The sequence below is a fragment of the Solea solea genome, chromosome 8 (assembly GCF_958295425.1).
Source record: "Solea solea chromosome 8, fSolSol10.1, whole genome shotgun sequence".
NCBI classification, from domain to species: Eukaryota; Metazoa; Chordata; class Actinopteri; order Pleuronectiformes; family Soleidae; genus Solea; species Solea solea.
Window position 1 is genome coordinate 23,232,357 of NC_081141.1, and position 20,708 is coordinate 23,253,064.

General features: G+C 37.6%; 2 protein-coding genes across 5 annotated transcripts; one reads left to right on the forward strand and one right to left on the reverse strand.

The window, feature by feature from the left end:
- Positions 1-689: 689 nt before the first annotated feature.
- Positions 690-17,735, reverse strand: kansl3 (KAT8 regulatory NSL complex subunit 3). Of its 4 annotated transcripts, none has more exons than XM_058635527.1 (22): positions 17,645-17,735; positions 16,168-16,442; positions 15,291-15,461; positions 15,099-15,189; positions 14,423-14,608; positions 14,204-14,332; positions 13,981-14,097; positions 13,779-13,877; positions 12,708-12,779; positions 12,506-12,580; positions 11,360-11,517; positions 11,210-11,273; positions 10,052-10,240; positions 9,481-9,637; positions 9,074-9,151; positions 8,078-8,257; positions 7,107-7,194; positions 6,765-6,892; positions 5,724-5,821; positions 4,506-4,704; positions 2,768-2,889; positions 690-1,789 (listed from the first exon to the last, which is right to left on the reverse strand). In XM_058635527.1, exons 2-22 carry the CDS (start codon positions 16,377-16,379, stop codon positions 1,784-1,786), a joined length of 2,619 nt encoding a protein of 872 aa, XP_058491510.1. In that variant the 5' UTR covers positions 16,380-16,442; positions 17,645-17,735; the 3' UTR covers positions 690-1,783. The 4 variants fall into 4 exon arrangements, with proteins under 4 accessions (XP_058491510.1, XP_058491509.1, XP_058491511.1 ...); XM_058635526.1 differs by having other exon boundaries at positions 17,531-17,727; XM_058635528.1 differs by lacking the exon at positions 9,074-9,151 and having other exon boundaries at positions 17,531-17,727.
- A 1,045-nt stretch (positions 17,736-18,780) lies between these two features.
- On the forward strand, positions 18,781-20,248 carry LOC131463665 (beta-microseminoprotein). The gene is made up of 4 exons (XM_058635531.1): positions 18,781-18,882; positions 19,055-19,136; positions 19,776-19,881; positions 19,961-20,248. The coding sequence occupies exons 1-4, from the start codon at positions 18,880-18,882 to the stop codon at positions 20,088-20,090; spliced, it is 321 nt and encodes a 106-aa protein (XP_058491514.1). The 5' UTR covers positions 18,781-18,879; the 3' UTR covers positions 20,091-20,248.
- Positions 20,249-20,708: the final 460 nt, after the last annotated feature.

The window sequence follows — 20,708 nt, forward strand, 5'->3', positions numbered from 1 at the left end:
ACAATTAGTGAGCAAGAAAGATAGATAAGAAAGCTGCCTAAAATTGAGCAACAATAACTAGTTAAGCTAAATAAAAGTTAAGAAAATAAACAGCCAAGCTACCTAAAATAAATCTAACTACAAGTTAGCAAAAATAATTAGCTAGCAAGATAAAATGATCAAAAGAAAAACTGTCTATCTGTAAAAGCTATTTTTTTTAACAATTTGCTATGGCTAGTAATTTTAATGTTCATGTGCAGCACCTGGAATCTGCCGTTGTGTATGAAAATTGCTCCATAAATAAAACTGCCTTGACTTATTCCTTAAAAGCCTTTCTAGGAACAAAGACTACAAATTAGCTTTGGCTGGGCACCAGTTTTTACACATTATTCAACAATGCTTATATGTAATTATCTAACAGATACAATACATAAAATTAAAGTGAGAAAAATTATTTCTTGAAAGCGATACGCTCCCCTCTTTCGTAACTAAATTCTGCTTGTGTGTGGAATTTAAGACAGGATGTCTGCTGAGATGAGTGGGCTGTATTTATGCTGCTGCTGTAAACAAGCTGCAGTACAACTACCACGATGAACAAGACTAATCTCCGTCATTATATTTAGAATAAAGAGTTTCACAAGCTTGTTTAGTGGCTTGAGCACAGAACCAAATATTAACAGAGGCAAGATGAATCACAGCTGACTGTCTGCTGGCCCCAAAAAGTGTTTTCTTTAATGAAGGACTTTCAAACACAAGAGTCCATATACAGCCAGCTGATGATGCGGCACAAATGGGAAATATTGTCTCATACAGTAGTTTCAACCAGTCATTCCCAAAGTGTGGTTCAGGGCAAATGAGTCACGGGAGATTTATAAAACATTTTCAAAGTCCTTCTTTTGAAACTGTTTAACATCATCACAAATATTGTTATTGCATATCATGATGTATCATTCACCCACCCCTACTGAAGTTGGAATTTTCACTTGTGCAGCCACCTCCTGACCATACTAAATGCTCAGTGGCCCCCCCAGATTAATTTGAGTTTGAGAGCCTGGTGATTGACAGTTTGGTATCATCCAATAGAAGCTTGGTTGCAGATGATGTCAGATGATGTGAACTTCCATTTACAAAATGTCAACATGGCACCGGCCAAATCACGATTCAGGAGGCTTCAAATGGAAGTTCAGTTGCCACTTGCTCACACCTTTGCCACTACATTATTCTCTTTATAGCATTTTTGGCGACATTGTGGAGCATTTTCTTCATATTTAGGATTTTTTTTTTCCTTCTCCAACATCCGATCCAGAGTTTTTGGCCAGTATTGGACTGATATTGAGTTTTGTTTTGGACCAATGATTCCATATCTGTCTTTTAACAGTGTTACTCTCACAGTCCAGGGTGGTTGTGGTCAATCCTCACAAGATCCTTTCTTTTCACAGGCGACATGTCCTCAAAATGTATATATAGCTATATATAGCTGTCTTGATTAAAATCTAAAAAGGTAAAAGAAGAGAGAACAGAGAGTTTCTTCAACCATAGTACGCGTTACCCATCTGTGCGGCAGCAGCAGCAGCAGCTTATTTTTAACCAACTGTGACCATCTGGCCTTTCCCGACCATCTCGTCAGGGGAGCTCTCCCTCTCGAGGATGTGAGGATGCAGGTGTGCTCTGTTTCACATTGTGGGGGTAGTTGTTGTTTACATCATTACAGCGAGGGTGTGAGCTCATCAGCAGGCTGTGGCTCCCAGATGCTTCTGGTACAGCACCGGGCTACATCAGGTGTGTCACCCAGTGGCTGAGATTCTCACTGCTGTAAACAGGCACAGTGGAATTAATTAACAGTACAAAAAATGTAAGAATTCTTTATATACAAAAAAACTTTGATTATTGCATCCATATAAACAGACATAAGAGTATCTCCTAGAAAATAAGTTGTTTTTTTTACCGCAGTTATCAAACCCATTATTAAAGAATAATGTGGGAATTTTTAATATATACACACATACATAAGAATATATTCATACATACCATATATGAAGATACATATTCAAGGTGGGCATATTTGATTATTAAATGTCCATCAGTAAACGTGACCATTTGTAATATTGAAAAAATTAAAATAATTTAAAAAAATATTAAAATAAACTGAAAAACTTTATCAATTTTGGAATAAATAAAAATACATATGTGTATATACATATATACTGTATGTATATACATATTATATTATATAAGAAATAAATCACAAGGTGGTAGCAGCAGGGTTCATTGATAATTATAAGCAATTAAGATCTTTTTTTTTTCTTTTCTTCTTTTAAAATGGCAAATATCAAGCTAATAGTGCATGTATGAATTATCTTAATTGCTTAGTGGGAATTAAAGAATTGTGTGTAATATAGATTAATTAAAAACAGACAACACAGCAGCTATAGGAATCAATTATGAGAGAAAGAGAATAAAGATGAAAGATTTTGAAGGTCCAGTGTGCAAAAATCCATATTTGTCAAAAAATTGGAAGATAAATTAATTATACTTACAATCAGATGGTTGTACATTTAAAAAAAATAATTAAGAAAAACATTTTTGTATAGTTTTTACAGTGCACAATATTGGTATCGGACGATACTGGCTTTAAAATGTGTCATTTGATATTGGCAATCACGGCAAATACCCCTAATCTGAATGAACATTGAGCTCAGTAAGCTGCTTCTTCGTCAACTCCTATGCTAGTGCCTGCTCATATAAAATGAATAAATAGGCGTCAGTTAGATGGTTTAATGAGACACACCTTGGGCTCGTAGGTAGGAGGAGGCAGTGTCACAGACTCACCACCGTGGCAGAGAGATCCCACTCTACCGGTCTGTGCTCCTCGTAGTGTCACCGTTATAGAAGTGGGGGCTTTCTGCCCGACTAACAACACACAAACAAACAAACAAACAAACAAAAACACAACAGCTCAGCACTAACGACTACAGAGGCTAATTCCTCAAGATACACCAAGATGGACTCAGACTTCTCACTTTGCCACAAAGTTGTACAGTTGTGATGGACATGACAACACAATGATTTCTATAGCTTTGTGGTTAGATTAGCAAATTAACAAAGCAGCAGCTTGTTGGAAAATGAATACAATGAGAAATAAAAGTACATTTTAAAAATATTTAGTTGAGAGCGAAATGCAATTGAAAAAAAAAGAAAAATACAAAAAAATGAAAACATGACTTGGATTTCCACTTTTTATTGTAGCAACACTGACTGAGCCCAGGTAATAACACACACCGTTATTGCTTTCTAGCTCTGTAAGCGTTCAGCTCTCGTATGTATGGATATTTATAAGCAGGTGGTTTGATGGCTACTACATGAGGCAAACACAAACATGAAATGACAAACAAATCTGATATACAAAAGCAGTTTGGTCAAACTTGCCTACATTAGTTTTACATTATTTACAAGACTTTGGAACCAAAAAAGTTCCACACATTAATATTATACATTTGCATCTTTTTCTACATGAATATTGTGTCAAACTTAGACTGGAAAACACAAATGTCTGACCTTACATTGGACCATAGACTGTATATAAAAGTGGATATAGCTTTCCAGTTTCAAAACAAATTCAAGATTCAAGATTTAGATGGCTGCAATGGTCAATTTTAAATCACTTAAATCAATAGTCAATTACTTTGATAATTGATTAGATCAGTTCCAGTGTTAAGACCAGTGATTTTTCAGCTTCTTAAATGTGAATAATTAGTTTTCTTTGCTTAATTATAACAAAGAAATCATTAAAAAATATTTATTTTGGGTTGCTGACAAAATAACACATTCGAGAACGTCTATGTTTTGAGGTCTGGGACATGGATTTTTTCAATATTTCCTAACATTTTGTGGACCAAACAACTAATAAATACATTAAGAAAATAACTGGCATATTAATTGTTAAAAAATAATCATTATGTGCAGTCTAGCCAGTGCCATGACAGTGTTTGTACCCAGAAAGTCACATACATCCTCGTATTGGACAATAACAGCTGTTAAACATACTGGTGTCTACTCAAATCCATTTTCCTCTAAATGGAAATATAAATTACAAAATTGACTTTATATTCTATTGAAAATCTGAAAATACCTCAGCTATAAATCAAGTGGAAAAGTAAGCTTATTTTGCAATAGACTTTCATTCAAACTGGTTTCAAACTTTATTGCAACCCTGGTGGTAATTCTATATATTTTAACTTCCAGATTGGCCTCATCCAGCAAACCAGAAGACTACATCCACTATTTTATATACAGTCTATGGATTTAACTTAATGTTCTTTCTACATGTGAACTGCTGATCTGCTCTCACTGATCACTGCAGTCAGGACAACTATCTACACACTCGTCCACACATACGTCCTTCATGTTCCTTCACTGTCAGTCCTCTCTGGCCTACAGACGCGCTCATCTACCGCCTCCAGTGCAAAAGCATGAATGAACTCTGGGTGTTCAACGTGGCCGTCGTGTTTTGGCAGTTCGAGACATACCAGCGGTCTGGTTGGTGATGTGAGCCAGGCCAGGCAAGCTGCTGGCAAGTTTGGCCAGTCCGCCGTTGGTGAGCAGCTGGTGGATGGCGGTGGTTTTAGCCACTCCTCCTGTGGTGACTACAGGCACCGCCCGTAACAGAGCACTGCCGCTGTTACCCACAGAGCTCAGGACCTGAGCCTGGGGCTTCCCACAAGTTGCCTGAAGACAAACAGAAAGTCCATTGGTGAGTTTTTTTAAACTCGGGTCACCACATTTCCCTCTCGGATATACACAATTTGAGATTCAGTTGCCATTTTACTATGAACACTAAAGCCACGTTCACACTAAAATTAGCAAGTATACCCAAGGTTTGTGAAGCTGCTAAAAAAAGGTGACTGAAAGCATTCCCACTACCAGAGGTTTGGTCTGTCATGTGGTGTCTTTTTTTTTTAAGATGAGGGTGGAATGAAAAACCGGAGGAAATAACACTGTGAGGCTCAGTGACAATGTTATGGTAGTTCCTATTTTCTATCTTTTACTTTGGGCCCTCTTTCAGTTGATCCAAATGATGAAATAAAAATTTCAAGTTCTTTAAGTGACACATTGAGTAAAATAAGTTGAATTTAAAGTAGAATTATGCAGAATATTTACTGTAATTTAACAGCTTCGGGTTAGATCATGGCTGCCAACTCAGATTCCTCAGAATTGGGACGTTTCGTAAAGCATCTTCAAGTCTTAGGTCTTGTGAGAAACACAGATTGCTTCACGGCGCAACACATACCAGCGATAAGATCAAGACAGCAATAGCGTTATTTTAGACATTCGTCGTGGCAGAAATTTTATTACTGGTGGTAAGGGTGTTTGTCTTGAAACTTGCGTGCGTGTGTGTTCATGGGGCTTTTGACGTTTGCCGTAAGCATAAATAAAGGCAAAAGTTGGCTTCAGCTTACTCTATCTGTGTCAGGTATTTGTCACAGTCAGGTTCGGACAGAAAAATGTGTGCCGAGCTGCACTCTAGTTCAAACAAACCTGTGAGCATAACAGACCTGGGAGGGAAAATATTTTCACACGTGATGTCAGTTCAGACAAAGTCACAATTTACAGGCTCAGACCAGTGTTTACTTAATACGAATATTAGTAAACATAGATGTCATTCAAAGGGAGTGGCACTTAAAACAAGCAAGACTTGTAATAATGACCCTTCTTTTATGTAATGAAACCATGTAATTATGGCATACCTGTGTGCTGCCTGCTGTGGAAGGCAAACTAGGAGCTTTGGTGATAATCTCCTGAAGACTGAAACTTAGACCTTGGAGCAGACTGCTGGCGGAAGGCCCTGCAAACAAACAGAGACAATCAATCAATGAATGAATGAAGTTTAAGTTTGGGCAAAATCAGTCAAACTTGAGGAATTACCCACATAACAAATCCTATTTTCACAAGCTTTCCACCCATATCCCTACACAGGTCTAGAATGGATGGACAAACGCACGCAAGCGCACACACATACACACACCATATGGTCATGTCCAAAGGGCAAGGGTTGGGACAGCAACAGACAGCAATGGTGCAAGAGGTGATCAATGAAGTTTGCTTTCTAATGTTTTCCTCACACAGATGTCCAACAATATTTAAAACTTTAATCTTAGTTTATAAAGCGGCTTAAGCTGCACTGTGTGTTGAGGAAACGACTGCACAGCTGAGAGTGCAAACAATAGACTGTGTATGGACGTAGTCTTCCATTTGCAAAACAAACTTGAAACCAGTTTAAAACATCAGGACTTGCGGCATCATGACAGTTTTTTTCTAACTGGAAACTCAGACGCCAGGCACCTACCGACACTCATATATGCCCTTTTCATACATTTTCCTCTACATGAGGATATCATTTACAAAATTGACATCATGTTCTTTTGAAGAGCTGAAACTAATGATTGAGATCATTAACACCTCAAAATGTTTTTATCGACTTTAAAAATGGAGTGAGAAAGAGGCTCAGTCTCACAGGGTGAAAAAAAATCACATTGAATTAAAATGTTCTCAACTTACATTTTATGAGGGAATGGAATATGTGTGCAAGGTCTACATCCTCTTGGACTAAGTAGGCTAATTTTATCAAAGACTTTGATTGACACTACGTTCAATTAAGCAGGCAGAAGACGCCCCCTGGTGGCCAACTGCTACTTCTTGGTTTTCACTTTTCAAACTGGAAGACTACGTCCATTTTTACACAGTCTAAAGTGCAAACAGGCGTGCAGAGCAGGACAGGACAGAGGTACCTTGGGCATTAGCCGGAGCTTGTGCCTGGACTGGTGTGGAGGAACCTGACACCATGCAAGGCTGCACGCTGCAGAATGAGCTGGAGCCTGGGGACAGGGCACCAGACACCTCTGAGAGACTACCAGACCTGCAGTGACACACATAACCACCAGTCTACTCAGGAGCTACGCCAGCAAGTGCTGTACGGCCATCACTCAGCTCCCAACCTCCGAGTACACGACTCATCAATCCCTCTGCACCAGACACACTTTTTCTAATAGGATGGGAGGTGTAGGCTTGGGTACAGCTTTAAATGCTCTACAGTGAATGTGCCCGAGTGGGGGCAAGGCTGGCTTTCTTACCGCTGGCCTGTTAGAAGTCCAGAGAGCTCCTTGGCTCCAGCTACAGTCTGTCCCATTGTTACCGTCAAGGGCTTCCCAGAGACACCCGCTGCATACAAAGAGGAGAAGATGTGAAGAGTCAATTATTTCTCTTAGGAGAGAGAAGATACTTCAAGAATTACTGAAGTGGAAAATGGCCATTAGACTTTTTCACAACAGCCATTTTTACAAGTCATAGATAACTTCAAGGAAAAACAAAGTATCGAGTTGTGAGCTCCAAAATGTCAACTCCTTCCGCCTCCACACCATATTAACACAACTGACTGACAACTCACACCAACACAGATGGAGAGGGGTCATTTCAATGCCACATAATCCCATCATGCAACACTACAGTATACCAGGCAATGTGTGGGGCAACTCGTCTCTTTGCCGGCTGTTTTCATGGAAAGTTAAGACAGTAGAAAGTTGTTGTGTCCCGAGAGGACAAAGCAAAGAACATTTTACCAGATCAATAAAGATCCTGAGAGACAGTAGAGTTTGATCGTGGTCATAGGGCTATCACGATAATCATAAAAACAAAATACCGCAAGACTATCACAGAAGAAGACAAGATACCACAATATCGCACATGATCAAGACTGGTTCAGTAACAATGACCACTGCACTGATAGCTAAACAGGTGCCGTTGCATCTGCTAGTACTGCTCGACTGATTTTGCTTTTCACTACGGTGAGGTAACACCTGGAGTCTTGTTGCTGAATCAAGTTTAAAGGCGTGAAGTGAAAAAGGAAGCATCTTTTTAAACATGTATGGAGGTCAGCAACTTGAAAATGTCTGCTGTCTACAAACTACTGATCATATCAGTCAAAAAGATCATAAAAGTACTATCAGTTTACACAACCCTACATGTTTTCTCATTGTCAAATCAAAACAGATTTGATTCTCATGTGTAGGTCACTCATGACTGTAAAGATTGTCAGTATTTGTACCTTCCTGTGCAGCAGGGCTGATGGCGCCCCCTGCTGACTCGCTTTGGGAAACAATGGTCACCTTGATCTTGGCTCTCTTGGAGGCTTTGCTTGGCGTGGGACTGGGCGCCTGCCGCCTCTTGCCATGGGGCCGTAGTTCATCTCTGTCAAGACCGTCCATCTGATCACTGGTCACTGGCACTGTACCACACAAACACACAAAAACACCAGTTATCAACAGATTGCTGAGGTAACATCGACATGGGGAGTTTTATCGTTATGTAAGCTCAACAACTTTCTTTATCTATAATGTAAACCTGCAGTAATTTATTACTTTAACTACTTATTAATCGTTAAACAAATGAATCGCCAACTTATTTTATAATCGACTAATCAGTAGAAATGCTTATGTTATATAATTACAAGTTTTCAGGTTTTTCAGCTTCTTAAATGGGTGTGTTTTCCGGTTTCTGTGCCCCATAAAACAAAGAAATCATTAATCAAAACTGAATATTTTTGATTTGTGGACAAATCAAGACATTTGAGAACATCGACATTTTTCAACGTTTTATGGACCAAATGATTACTCAATTCATCAAGAAAATAATCGTTAGTTGCAGCTCTAGATCTGATACAGAGTATCGGTCCACTACTGGTCATAAATCACTGGATCGATATCAGAAAAATATTAAATAGGATACAATCCAAAACCGTAACTACAGTATATTGCAAGGTTTTCTATGAGCTGACTGTAAAAGTGAAATGGGCTATTCATGTCTCCTTTATAGGAAGCACAGAATATGTTTTACACAGATGGAGAATTTTTTTCTTTGAAATAGCTTGAAATGAACATCACAAATGTTTTGACACCTTCACAGTTTAAAATGTCGTGTGGTGGGCACGAAAATTGATATGGTGCCATCCCAAGTAGCAATTATGAAAAACAGACAGGAATGGAAACAAGGAAAGGTGTGAAGAGACAAAGGAAAGGGAAAGGAAAGAGGGATAGACACTTACCAAAGATACAAGGAGGAGTGCCAGGAGGAAGATTTTTCCTCCCAGAAATGTTTTGTTTCATAAAAGCAGCAAACTGAGCTGGAATGAATCGGAAAAAAAGTCAGAAAGGAAAGTTGTAGGAAGAGAAAAGACAAGATAACGAGGAGAGTGTATTTCAGTCACGTTCCATCTTGCCCCCATCAGATGCCGTGACATGATAATCTCTCAAGAGAATATATTGACAAACATGTCCACATCAAATACTGCTCCTGAATTTCACAAAAATTCAGTAGAATATTAAATGAATGATCGATTCAGCAGGTTTACATAATCAAGTGGGGCAAACGTAGGCACCGAGTGCACGTGTATTTCAACGTGAAAAGCTCAGCTTGTTTGAAGTTCTCACGTGGTGGCGGTGGTGAACTAACCTTGAGCCTGCTTGTGGGTGAGGACTGTGCCAGAGCGCTGCATGTGTGTCTTCAGGAGCTGAGTTGCTGTGATCAGACTGGACTTCTGTGCCGGAGACAGACCAGATGTCTTGGGTTTGGGACTTGAAGTGGGACTGCTACAGACACTAGACAGATCCTGAGGACACGTTTGAATAACGTTTTATTAGTCAGTCATGGAACATAAGGACAGTGGCTGTCAATATTCATCAGAAGATATAGTACATTTGTACATTATTACTGTTTTTTACTATTATTTCTCTATTTTTCATATTTGCTGATGGTTCAGGTTCAGGTGGGGGGTGAGCGTATAGAATGTTTTCTTGCCTTTGTAATGTTTCTAATATAAAACTAAAACAATACATTTATATGTATATGTAGTATATAAATCTTAATCTTTAATAAAATATAAATACAAACAAATTCACTGCAGGACCTTGTAGCAGGTGTATACAGTCTTGTATTTGTACTAGCCCAAGGAATTGGTGAAGGTTTATTTAATGGCTAAAAAAAGTAAATAAAATATTGGCAAATACAGCTGCACTGAACTGACCTCTGAACCTGATGGTGAGATGGGAACTCTCAGTGCAGGTGATGAAGGTCGTCCTCTCTCCATGTCAAAGGGAAGCTCTCGTCGAGGCCTTTTCTTCTTCTCCGTGTCCAGGTCCCTCATCTCCCCCGAACTGTGACCGTGGCCCTCTGCCCTTGTGAGAACACCTGACAGGAAGTCAGAGATCTCATCCTGCATGAAAAGAAAACTTATTAAAAAAAAAAAAAAATTGCTGCAGATGGTAAAAAAGATCTGGCCTGTTTCGTGCATTGTGAGATAATCTGTATTGACTAATGCCCAAGTTAAAACAAACAAACATATTTGCAGACACATCTGCAGGCTGTTCTGTGAGTATTTCTTCAGTAGAATGATGTTAAGCCTTTTCTCTTTTGTCAATTTCTGTGTTGGAGAATGGAGAATCGTCAGTAGGTGCTGTGGGGCAGTAGTTGGATGGAGCATTACCTGATTCAAAAAAACTACACACACCTACTGTGTTTATTGGCCACTCTTTTCCGTTTATCAGTATAAATATGGTTATGGTTGGTTGGGAACTGTAACAGCAGCAAGCCTTCATTTAGCTTAACTAGTTTACACAATGTATGGCTTCCCCACCAGGCCTCACCCCAAAACATCATAAAACATTGATCAGATTTGACATGAGGGATCTTTGGTGGAGATCCATCTTCAACAAACTGAGCCATATGGTGTTAATATTAATCTGTGCCTATTTTACCTCAGCAATTTCGTGTTGACATATTATTGAAGTGACTTGTTTTAACCTGGCACCTGCAAAACTGGAGCCAGAAACTATAGACTTTAAAAGGAAATATGTCAGTTTCCACTGATTTTTTTGTGCTCCGGGTTTTATTTCAGCCAGTCAATCACTCCAAGAGCTCATGAAATCTCCTCACATTAAACTGCAGCAGCTTCTGCGTTTTTCTTTCACTGGTTACTAGAGCTTGTCTCTTTACAGCAGCACGATGTGAATCTCCTTCATGTTTACTGTTTTTGTTGTGAGTTGTGATAAACAGTCTTTCCTGTTATGGTCATTATTGCTGCCCTGCTCTCTAAACACTGGTAACTGCCATGTGAATGTGATTCGTGTAAGCAACTAATGACACAAAACGATGTCATATATTATTCCTCATCACAGTGTCTGACCTGAATGCAGCGGTCCACCATGGTCTGTGTCAGCCCTTCTGTTTTCATCTTAGCTGAATTTATTCTGTGAAAGGACCAAATATTTGTGTCACGGTTCAGTGCCAAAAAAAAAAACCAACTCACACTCAGAAACAACATGAGTTTACTGACCTGAGGTTGTCGTCCGCTGCTCCCACCACCACCATGCTGTTGTCAGCCCTCAGCTTCTCCCTGAACTCCTCCATACCTTCTATACTACACTGTAAACCATTCTGGCCAACAACAAACAACACTGGGGTCTTCATGTCCAGCAGGGGGTCATCCACATCCTGCAAAGCAGCAACAGAACAACAATCTATTAAATAAACCTATTAAACAATACCCGCTTTTACTCATGGATGTCTGTATGGCTGCAACGATTATTCTATTAATTGGTTTTAGAGTTTTTTTTTTAATAATTATAACAACACGCTTCTTGATTTTTCAGATTCTTATACATCTCCATTTTCTGGTTTCATTAAATAAGTCGTTAAAGTGAAACATTTTAAAGTCTGTGGACAAAACAAAACATCTGAAAACACCAATTTTTTGGGAAAATAATCGACAGACTCATTGATTATGAAAATAATCGTTAGTTGCAGCTTTAGTTGTCTGTACAGACTTGTAATACACGTAAACCTTTGCACATAAACAGCGACGTGAACAAACAGCAAAGACATTGTAAAAAATTTGAAGGTTAATTTCGACAAAACATCTTCTTAATTAGCTCAATGAAATTCTGGATACAGGTCCAGAAACTAATATTTAACATGCTAGAGAAAAAAATTATCTAGTGTGCAAAGGCCGTCATATTTCATAAAACAGGTATTAAGTTAATTTAATAAATCAATCAATGTATTTACAAAAATGAGGGCTGAAACAATTACTCCATTAATCGATTACTAAATTAATTGCCATTTTGATAATGGATTAATTTGTTTTAAAGAATTAAGTTTCCTTCCTAAATGTAATATTTTCTGGTTTCTTTGCTCCATATAACAAATAAACCATTAAAACATTTCCTGGTTTGGAAAACACTGATAAATATTTTCTCACATTTCATGGACCAAAAAACTATAAAAAAAAGAAATATTCAACATTACATGGTTATGAAAATAATTAGTTGTTGCAGCCCTATATTGTTATTATTATTTTTGTTTATTAAAATGTAACCACTTCATCTAAAAATACATGAATGTGCCAAAATGAGACATTTTTGAGCTATCACATTCAAATGAATGGGCAGATAGAAAGTAGGACAACAACCTGAAAACTTACCCCTCTTGGCCCATTGACTGTGAGTAGCGGGAAGCCAAGACATACCACAGCAGTCAGATACTCCATCAAGGATACCTGTAATTCAAATGTATTAAAATTATGAAACTTGCCAATAATAAGCTGAAGACATTTCAAAAACATCCAAGAACAAATTTGTATTTTTCTTTTATTTTAGATTACAGAGTGTTATGAGAAGTCTTACGTGACAGGCGATGAGAGCACCGGCGCTCCAGCCAACCAGGATGATGGGTTTGTGGGGGAAGTGACTGTGAACCTGGTGGTTACATTTATAACAAACACATAATCTTTTAAGCTGCACAAACACTGTACATGCACACAAAAAAAATGCTCAAGATATGTGTGTGTAATTCATTTCATCAGTGTTTCCTAAACATTCTACCCAATATTTAAAGACCACAAGCTAACGCAACCCAGATCACAACATCACTGGTAAGAAGAGATCATTCGTATCATGCAATGACCAATTTACAACCATATCTTTACTCATTTTGCATCGTTAACCAAAGCTATTTCAATTTAACTTCCTTTTGTGCCTGTTTTTAAAATCACATACATATAAATATCTGAATTAAAAGGTTGGTAAAATTCAGCAAATCTGTGCGGGGACCCATAAATATCTCCAGTGACCCCACTGTGGGTCCCAACCCAGTGTTTGGGAGCCCCTCATTTATATAATGGATATTATGAAACAAATGCGAGTAGACTAGTGTGTTAAGAGGTGCAATATGAGAACTAAGAATAAATGAAAAGGTTGAAATATTAATCAAATAGATATTTAAGGCCCAGTGTGTAAAATTTAGGTGAAATGATTTCCATTTGTCAGAAATTGAAGATAACTAAACATGTTTTGAGTTTTGATGCTGAATTTTACACACTGTGCCTATAACATCAGTACTAACGCTACCGTTTTATAAAGGCCACAGTGCTGAATCATCAATAGGTTGCAATGAGTAATCAATTTGTCTATTATTAATCGACTACTAAATTAATCGTCAACTATTTTGATAATTAATTATCAAATTGACTCATTAATTGTTATTGAGTTTTTTTTAATGATAGCATGTTCACTGGTTCTGAAACTGAATCATTTTGGTTTGTGGACAAAACAAGATTTGAGAACATCACAATTTTGAGGTCTGGGAAATTGATATTTTATGAACCACACAACTAATCAGTGAATCAAGAAAACAATTATTAGACCAGTATTTCAGTTCAAGGACATACAATTACAAATAAAACCAGAACACCGTACCTCCATGACCTTGGCTCTGACTGTACCCAACATGTGTTCCAGACACTGGGTGATACCAATATTGGCGCTGCTGTTGACATGTGTGTGCACGGGTATGACCTGAAATAGAAACGGCTGTTACAGGGCACTTTTCTGACAGAAATGAAATAAAATACTATATTCTTAGTAGCACATTCAAATGAACATGACTGATAATTCACACCTTTCCTAGACAGGAGAGCTGCGATTGCCAGAATCTCATTCGCCGCGAGGTAGAGAGGGTGGGATAGTTTGGACTAGACGGTGCAATGAGGATGAGAGGGGATCCGGGAAGCTTGCTCTGAAACATGAGGCAGTTCTGGTCATTGACTGTATTCGATTCAATTAGTGGACTTAATTAAAGAACAAAGTTAAGTAAAAATGTTGTATAAACAGGTTTTGTTTACCGGTTTGTTTTGCGATAGAACTCCAACAGCCGGGTCCCAAGGCCGTTTCAGCAGCAGTGACAGGGCCTCAGCACTCGGAGTGCCAGTCTTTGACGTAGGCATCAACATTCTGTCAATCAGCGAGGGCAACTGTTCCAACACAGGAAGACGTTAGAATAAATCAAAGAGTCTTAAATGTTTAAGAGATACTGAGGCACATGTTTGACTGTGGTGTGATACCTTGCTTTTGAGAGTCTGCAGTACGTCCAGATAGGCAGCAAGCATGGCCAGACTTAAGGACTCGATCATTGTGGTGTGTAACCACTGGGTCAGTTTGATGTCCCAGTTCACACTGGCTAACGCATGACGCACTTTCCTGGCACACTTGTCCACGGCCACCCGCCGCAAAATCGGCTCATTGGAAGCCTGAGGAAATCACACAAAAGAAACCCAGTGATATTTCAACAATTTTGAACAGGATAATTTGAAAGATTATACATTTTATTATCTGTAATTTCTAAAATAAGCTCAATTACAGATGGCTATGAGGACGAAGCTACTGTAAAAGAACCCAAGATAATTTAATGCTGTTGTATAAAATTTACCAAATTATTTCTATATAAACAAAATGAATTCAGCTCGAATTGACTTTTTTATCCTCTGAATTATAGCTTTAACTCATAGCTAAGTTTTGGATTTGTCCAGCTATCTGATTTTTTCCATACTCATGAACTGATCAGTAATTAAATTAAAATGACTTTGAGCCAGCATTCACGCATGGAAAATTCAGGTTAACCACCGATAAACTTATGTCAGAGAGCAAAGAATGTTTCAATCGAGCTTCAACAAATGGACCATGCCTTATATTTGAGCTCTTGATAAAATACTTAAAATGAATAAAATGAAGACCCCTTACATTTTCATTTGCCAGGCGAGCAAGTCGTTCAGCTTGAAGAGCTTTAACAACTTTATTGAACAGTTTGTTTTGGGCCACTGTCCATCCAGTCCTGAAACAGAGTAACGATTTGTTAAAACAAAAGTATAAGAACAGTGATACTTTCACTCATGACGTCTTTACACAAGCAGAATGTTTCAAATATTGTATTACTTGTTTAAATGTTCTTCCCAATCATCGGGCGGTGGAGGGCTCTCTGCGACAGTGCGAGCAAACAGAACGTGTCGCTCGCACTCCTTCATCACACTGAGCGCTTTATGGTTGTCATACAGAGGCACAGGTGTTGGTGTGACAGTTTCCACATCAATTAAAGAATCAGAGTCTCTGTAAGCAAACAAAAATGTATAATTAGTACAAGGCAAAACTTGAACTCTGGCAGCACAGTGAACACAACACACAGGCCATCCTTAGAGGATGTTATTCTATTCCACAACAACTCAAAATAAACCACAAAATTGCTGCTATAACACAAATAATTGGGCCTAAAATTAAAGTATTATTGGGTGACCTTTAAAAATACGATTTTGTAGATTCTTTTTTTTTTAAACAATATCCAATATTAAGGAAGTCATCGCAGATACCTTATCACACCACCCCAAATCTCTTGTTTCATGTTACAACTGATATAGATATCTATCAATACAGCCCTACATGGCATAATACTGTATCAATTCTATGAACAATCGATATTTAAATAATCTTCACTGGTTTTGTGTTGAATTTAAGCTTTCAACCACTACCTCACAGCAGGCTTTCCCTCATTTGATTCACTCACCCTCCTTTCACTCTTCTAACTAGACAAAGATATTAACTGTATATTTATGCATATAACACTAGTTTAATATGTGTATAAAATACATAATTTTTTTCTTTAAAAAGACTATTCCAGGGGGAAAAATCCCAATTTATCTCCATACTTAGTATAGTATCCTAACAAACTGTATTGTCACCCCCTTTACTGAGATATATTCAGCTCTAGAAGTAATGTCTGGTTCGGTTACAGATTATGATTAGGAGCCTTCTGACTCACTTCAAGGCTTCAGGCTGACGACGAGGGGTAACAAACAGTGTCCTCGTGGGGCGGGCGCTGCTGGCATCTGGATGGGCATTCCATGGCTTGGCATAGCTGTGGTCCAGAAACACTAAATCCAGCTCTCTTTCATGAGCAGACAGCTGGAAAAGCAAAGATGTGCCCATCTTTCGAGCCGATGACTGAAAATCTTTATCCCCGCCACGATGCATCCTCTTCCTGGGCCCAAAAGGGCCATGAGAAGACCTCGACAACTTGTATGGAATCAGACTCAACTGAAGAGGAAGAGGGAATACAGTTTAAAACAAATTTGAGAAGGACTGAGGAAACAGTGTGTTCTTTTTTCCATTTTCCACTAAGGAACAAAAAGATTTGATTATTAATGACATTTTCCACACAGACAGTAAAGACATATTTAGTTAAAACTGGTGGATATTTCCCTTAATTATCTGATCTGATGATGACTTTCTCAATTATCTGGTTATAAACATAACATTAATGGTTCAAGCTAAAATTCAGTCAAACTACCTGCAGCCCCCATAGCAATATTTGGAAGTAGTCATTTGCCTGTCGAGAATCAAAGTAAAAAATTCTGTATTTTGATACGCTGTTAAACTGCAAAAAATGTGATGGTGTTGCTTAATGCCTGGCTAAATTTGTTAATACAAGAAAGTTGTTTTTTTACCAGAATCATATCTGCTCATCCCAACCAAGAACATACATTTGTGCTCATAAGTTTACATACCCTGGGAGAATGTATGATTTCTTGGCCATTCTTCAGAGAATATGAATGATAACACAAAAACCTTTCTCCCACTCGTGGTTAATGGTTGGGTGAAGCTATTCATTGGCAAACAACTGTGTTTACTCTTTTTAAATCAAAATGACAAAAGAAAGTACCCAAATGTTTATTATTATTTTGCAGTAAAACCACGTAACTGGAATGCGAATACTGTATTTCAGTGAATTTACAGTATGTACAGGTCACTCACTGTCTGGGCTTTAACAGCAAACCCAAAGCAGAGACATTAAAAACCTTTTATTCACCGTTATCCCTGTAACATATGTGTTAAACAACTGGACTTTACAGGTGCTTTATCCAGAGGACCACCCACTACTACAATGTACGTACTGGACATTGTTAGCGCATGCGATACAATTATAATGCATTTTTTAGTTGCATATAACTCTACCCCATTATTAAGCTAAATTACGCGACATTTAAGGTAAATGCTACGCTGTTTTTGTTTACGCTGTGTCGTGGAAAGTGACTAATCGCCTGTGGGCTGGCCTACCACGCTAACGTTAGCATAGCACGCTATAGGCTAACTGAAAGACGCTATTTCCGTGTTCGTTTGCTCACCTTCTCGCTTATCAATCCATCTTCGCTGTGGGCGCTAAAAAATATTATTTGGAGGAAACGGAGACAAAGTGGGGCGTAATTCTCAGTAAATTAGTGAATTATAACAGCGGATACCTCTACTGTACGTCAGCCTAGTTTCCTTTTGTTACATGAGGCGTTGCCAGGTTATGCTCCGTATCCACCGTTGTCTGTTCGCTGAAAACAAATGTGACTGTGAGGAGCCAAACTGGCAACCTCGTTTGTGGCGCGTCAGTGGCTGACGCAAAACTAGGACTGGAGTTTTAGGATCGGGCTCGTTTAATAGCCACACTTCCCATGGTAATTACAAGGGCAGGGAATAACCATTCGATTATATTTATACAGAGGTTACACGATTTTATTGTCAAAAATATTATCGATGTCTCAATAAATTAGATTGTTGTAAACATTTAATAAATAAATATTCAAACAAATATAATTCTGATAAAACCAGGAAATTAAATTTAATTAAAAAAAATTATTCTACTTTGTCAGAATTAAGTCATAATCACAGTACAACGACTCAAAGTAATTGCATAATAAAGAACTTGATCAATATACATCGACTCAATAATGTCTGTACTGTTTTTAAAACACATAATTTCACATAAAAATAAATAAAAAACAAAGTTGTCTTTGTTTTTGTGTTTTTAATTTGTACTGTGTCAAGCAACTTGTGAAGGATTTTTGATAGTTTGTTACATAAAAACAATTATTAGAATACATGAGAATGTGTTTTATGAGTTTCTGTTTAAAGTCATTTAAAATGTTATTGTTATTTATTTGGTTGTCATAAGATTGAAAAAAAAATTATTGTGCAGTCTAGCAAAGCAAATAACTTTAAAGGAATGTTGAACACTGAAGACGTTGCAAAAAATAATTTAAATTGATTAAAATTTGATTATAGTCCCAGATGATGTGTAGCAGTTCCTAAACGATGTAGGCTGAAAAATATCAGCATTGTCTGGTGTATGACAGGGAGATACTGTCCTATTTAATGATTAATAATACATTTTGTACTATGTAATTTTTGTCTCCCAATTTATTTATTTTGATTCCCAAAAAGTCAACCAGCACGATCGTTTATGGCTCACAGAAACAATTTTGTTGAATTTCTCATGTACGGTATATTCCCATTTTTTTGTTGTTTTTTCCTGGAACCACTTGTGCAAGAGGTCATGACCTCTTTCAGTAAACTGACCCCTTCTCCCTCTCTTTATTTAAATCCAAAGGTCCCTCAACTGACACAGGGTATAAAGGTCCTTCAAAAATGCATTCTTTTAAATACAATTCAAGCCTCTGTCCTGAACATCTGAACATCAGCTGCCACAATGGTGAGTTTGATCTTTTTTGTACTTCAACAAAAATAATGAGCTTCAACACTGTTCAACAATCTCCACACGTGGGTTCCCTGCTTTTTTGCCACATTTGTGCTGTTACTAACATGGTTTTATATGCCTGGGTCAAATGTTAAATGATAATATTTGTTTCTGTTCTTTTATACAGAACTATTTGCATCTGGTCGTGCTGCTGTGCAGCCTCCTGCCTCTGTGTAATGCTTACTGCTATGGGGTGGAAGTCAAAGAAGGTAGAAGAGAAGTTCTATTGTCAGTAGAAGTTGAAGTTGTTGTTTTATTATTCAAGCAAAATCTCAGATGACGATATCAGCTGCGATCTGTGTCAAGTAAATACGTCATCTTTTTGTCACATTATCATGAGAATCAGGACTCTGAAAATGGCTGCGTTCTGTAGCTATTTAAAAACGATGATAAAAAATCTCATAATATTACACCGTTTTTCTCATAAAATTATGACTTTATTCTCAGAATATTATGACTTTTTTGTAGTAATAGTACAACTTTTTCTCGTAATATTCTTTTTTCTCATAATGGGACTTTCCTCTCTAAATATTATATTATTATGAATTATGACTTTCTTTTAATATTGTGACCTTATTCTCATAATATTAAGACTTTTAATAACTATTGAATCTCAATATTATCTTCAGTTTGGCCCACCGTCGTTTGCAGCACCAAACAGCAGCATTTACTAATTTAAAAGTAAATTTAAAAAGTAAACATTTAGGCATATACATATATATATATATATATATATATGTGTGTGTATATATATATATATATACACATGTATACATAGTACAGAAATAAAATAGTAAAAGTCAAATAAAAATGCTCTCTCTGTTTGGGAAAAAAAAAATTCTTCATAGGTGCGACACATTGTCAGGACGAGACGGATAAGACATGGCATCCAGTGGGATCTTCATGGAGAAACAGTGACTGCATGGACTGTAGTTGTGGTAGATGTTGTACTAGGTAAGTATGACAACATACTGTGTTTAAATGGAAGCATCACTGCCTGAGTGTTAACACAGTTTACTGTGATTTTTTGCAGCTATGCCATCCCCAAGCAGTTCCCCGCCGACTGCGAGTCAGTGTTTGACCCACAGGCGTGTGTTTACAGAGTGCAAAAGATTAACAATCCAGCCATAGAATGCCCAATTTTTAGTGCTGTGGGCAAGTGATGCAGTTAGTAAACTCTGAGTGAGCTCAAGGAGCAGAGTCTTTGGTTTTTTTGGGGAGGGGAGGAGGAGCCGAGGAGGGGTTGGATCAAACCCAAAACTGAAAGCATAGCTGCCTGACACAATAAAATTGCAATACTTAATAAAAAAGTTGCACAGCTCTTTGTACTTTTGTTTCTTATGTCTAATCTTGTTTCTAAGAGAGGTAAGATCCTCTGAATCATCTGTAACAATAACACAAGAGGGATTTCATAAGATAAACACAGAAAAATCAGCTACTAATCACAAGTATGACTGCGATTATTATTAACAATGCATGTATAAGTTCACTGGGACCAGTCTTGTATAAAGTACCTAAAAGGGATATTTGAGCAAAAGCACAAGTATCTTACCAGATCACCTTTTTAAAAATAATATTACTTAAGTAAAAGTCTTAAAGTATTATGACATTTACTGTATACTAAGTATCAAAAGTAATTTTCTGATTACAGTTACAGTAAGTTTTACAAGTAAAAGTATTAAAAGAGGAGTTAGGATTAAGCCATGGTTGCTCAGTAGTAGGGCGAGTTGTCTTTCAACTGGAGGGTTGTGGTCTCAATTTCTGACTGCTCGTCTGCAGAG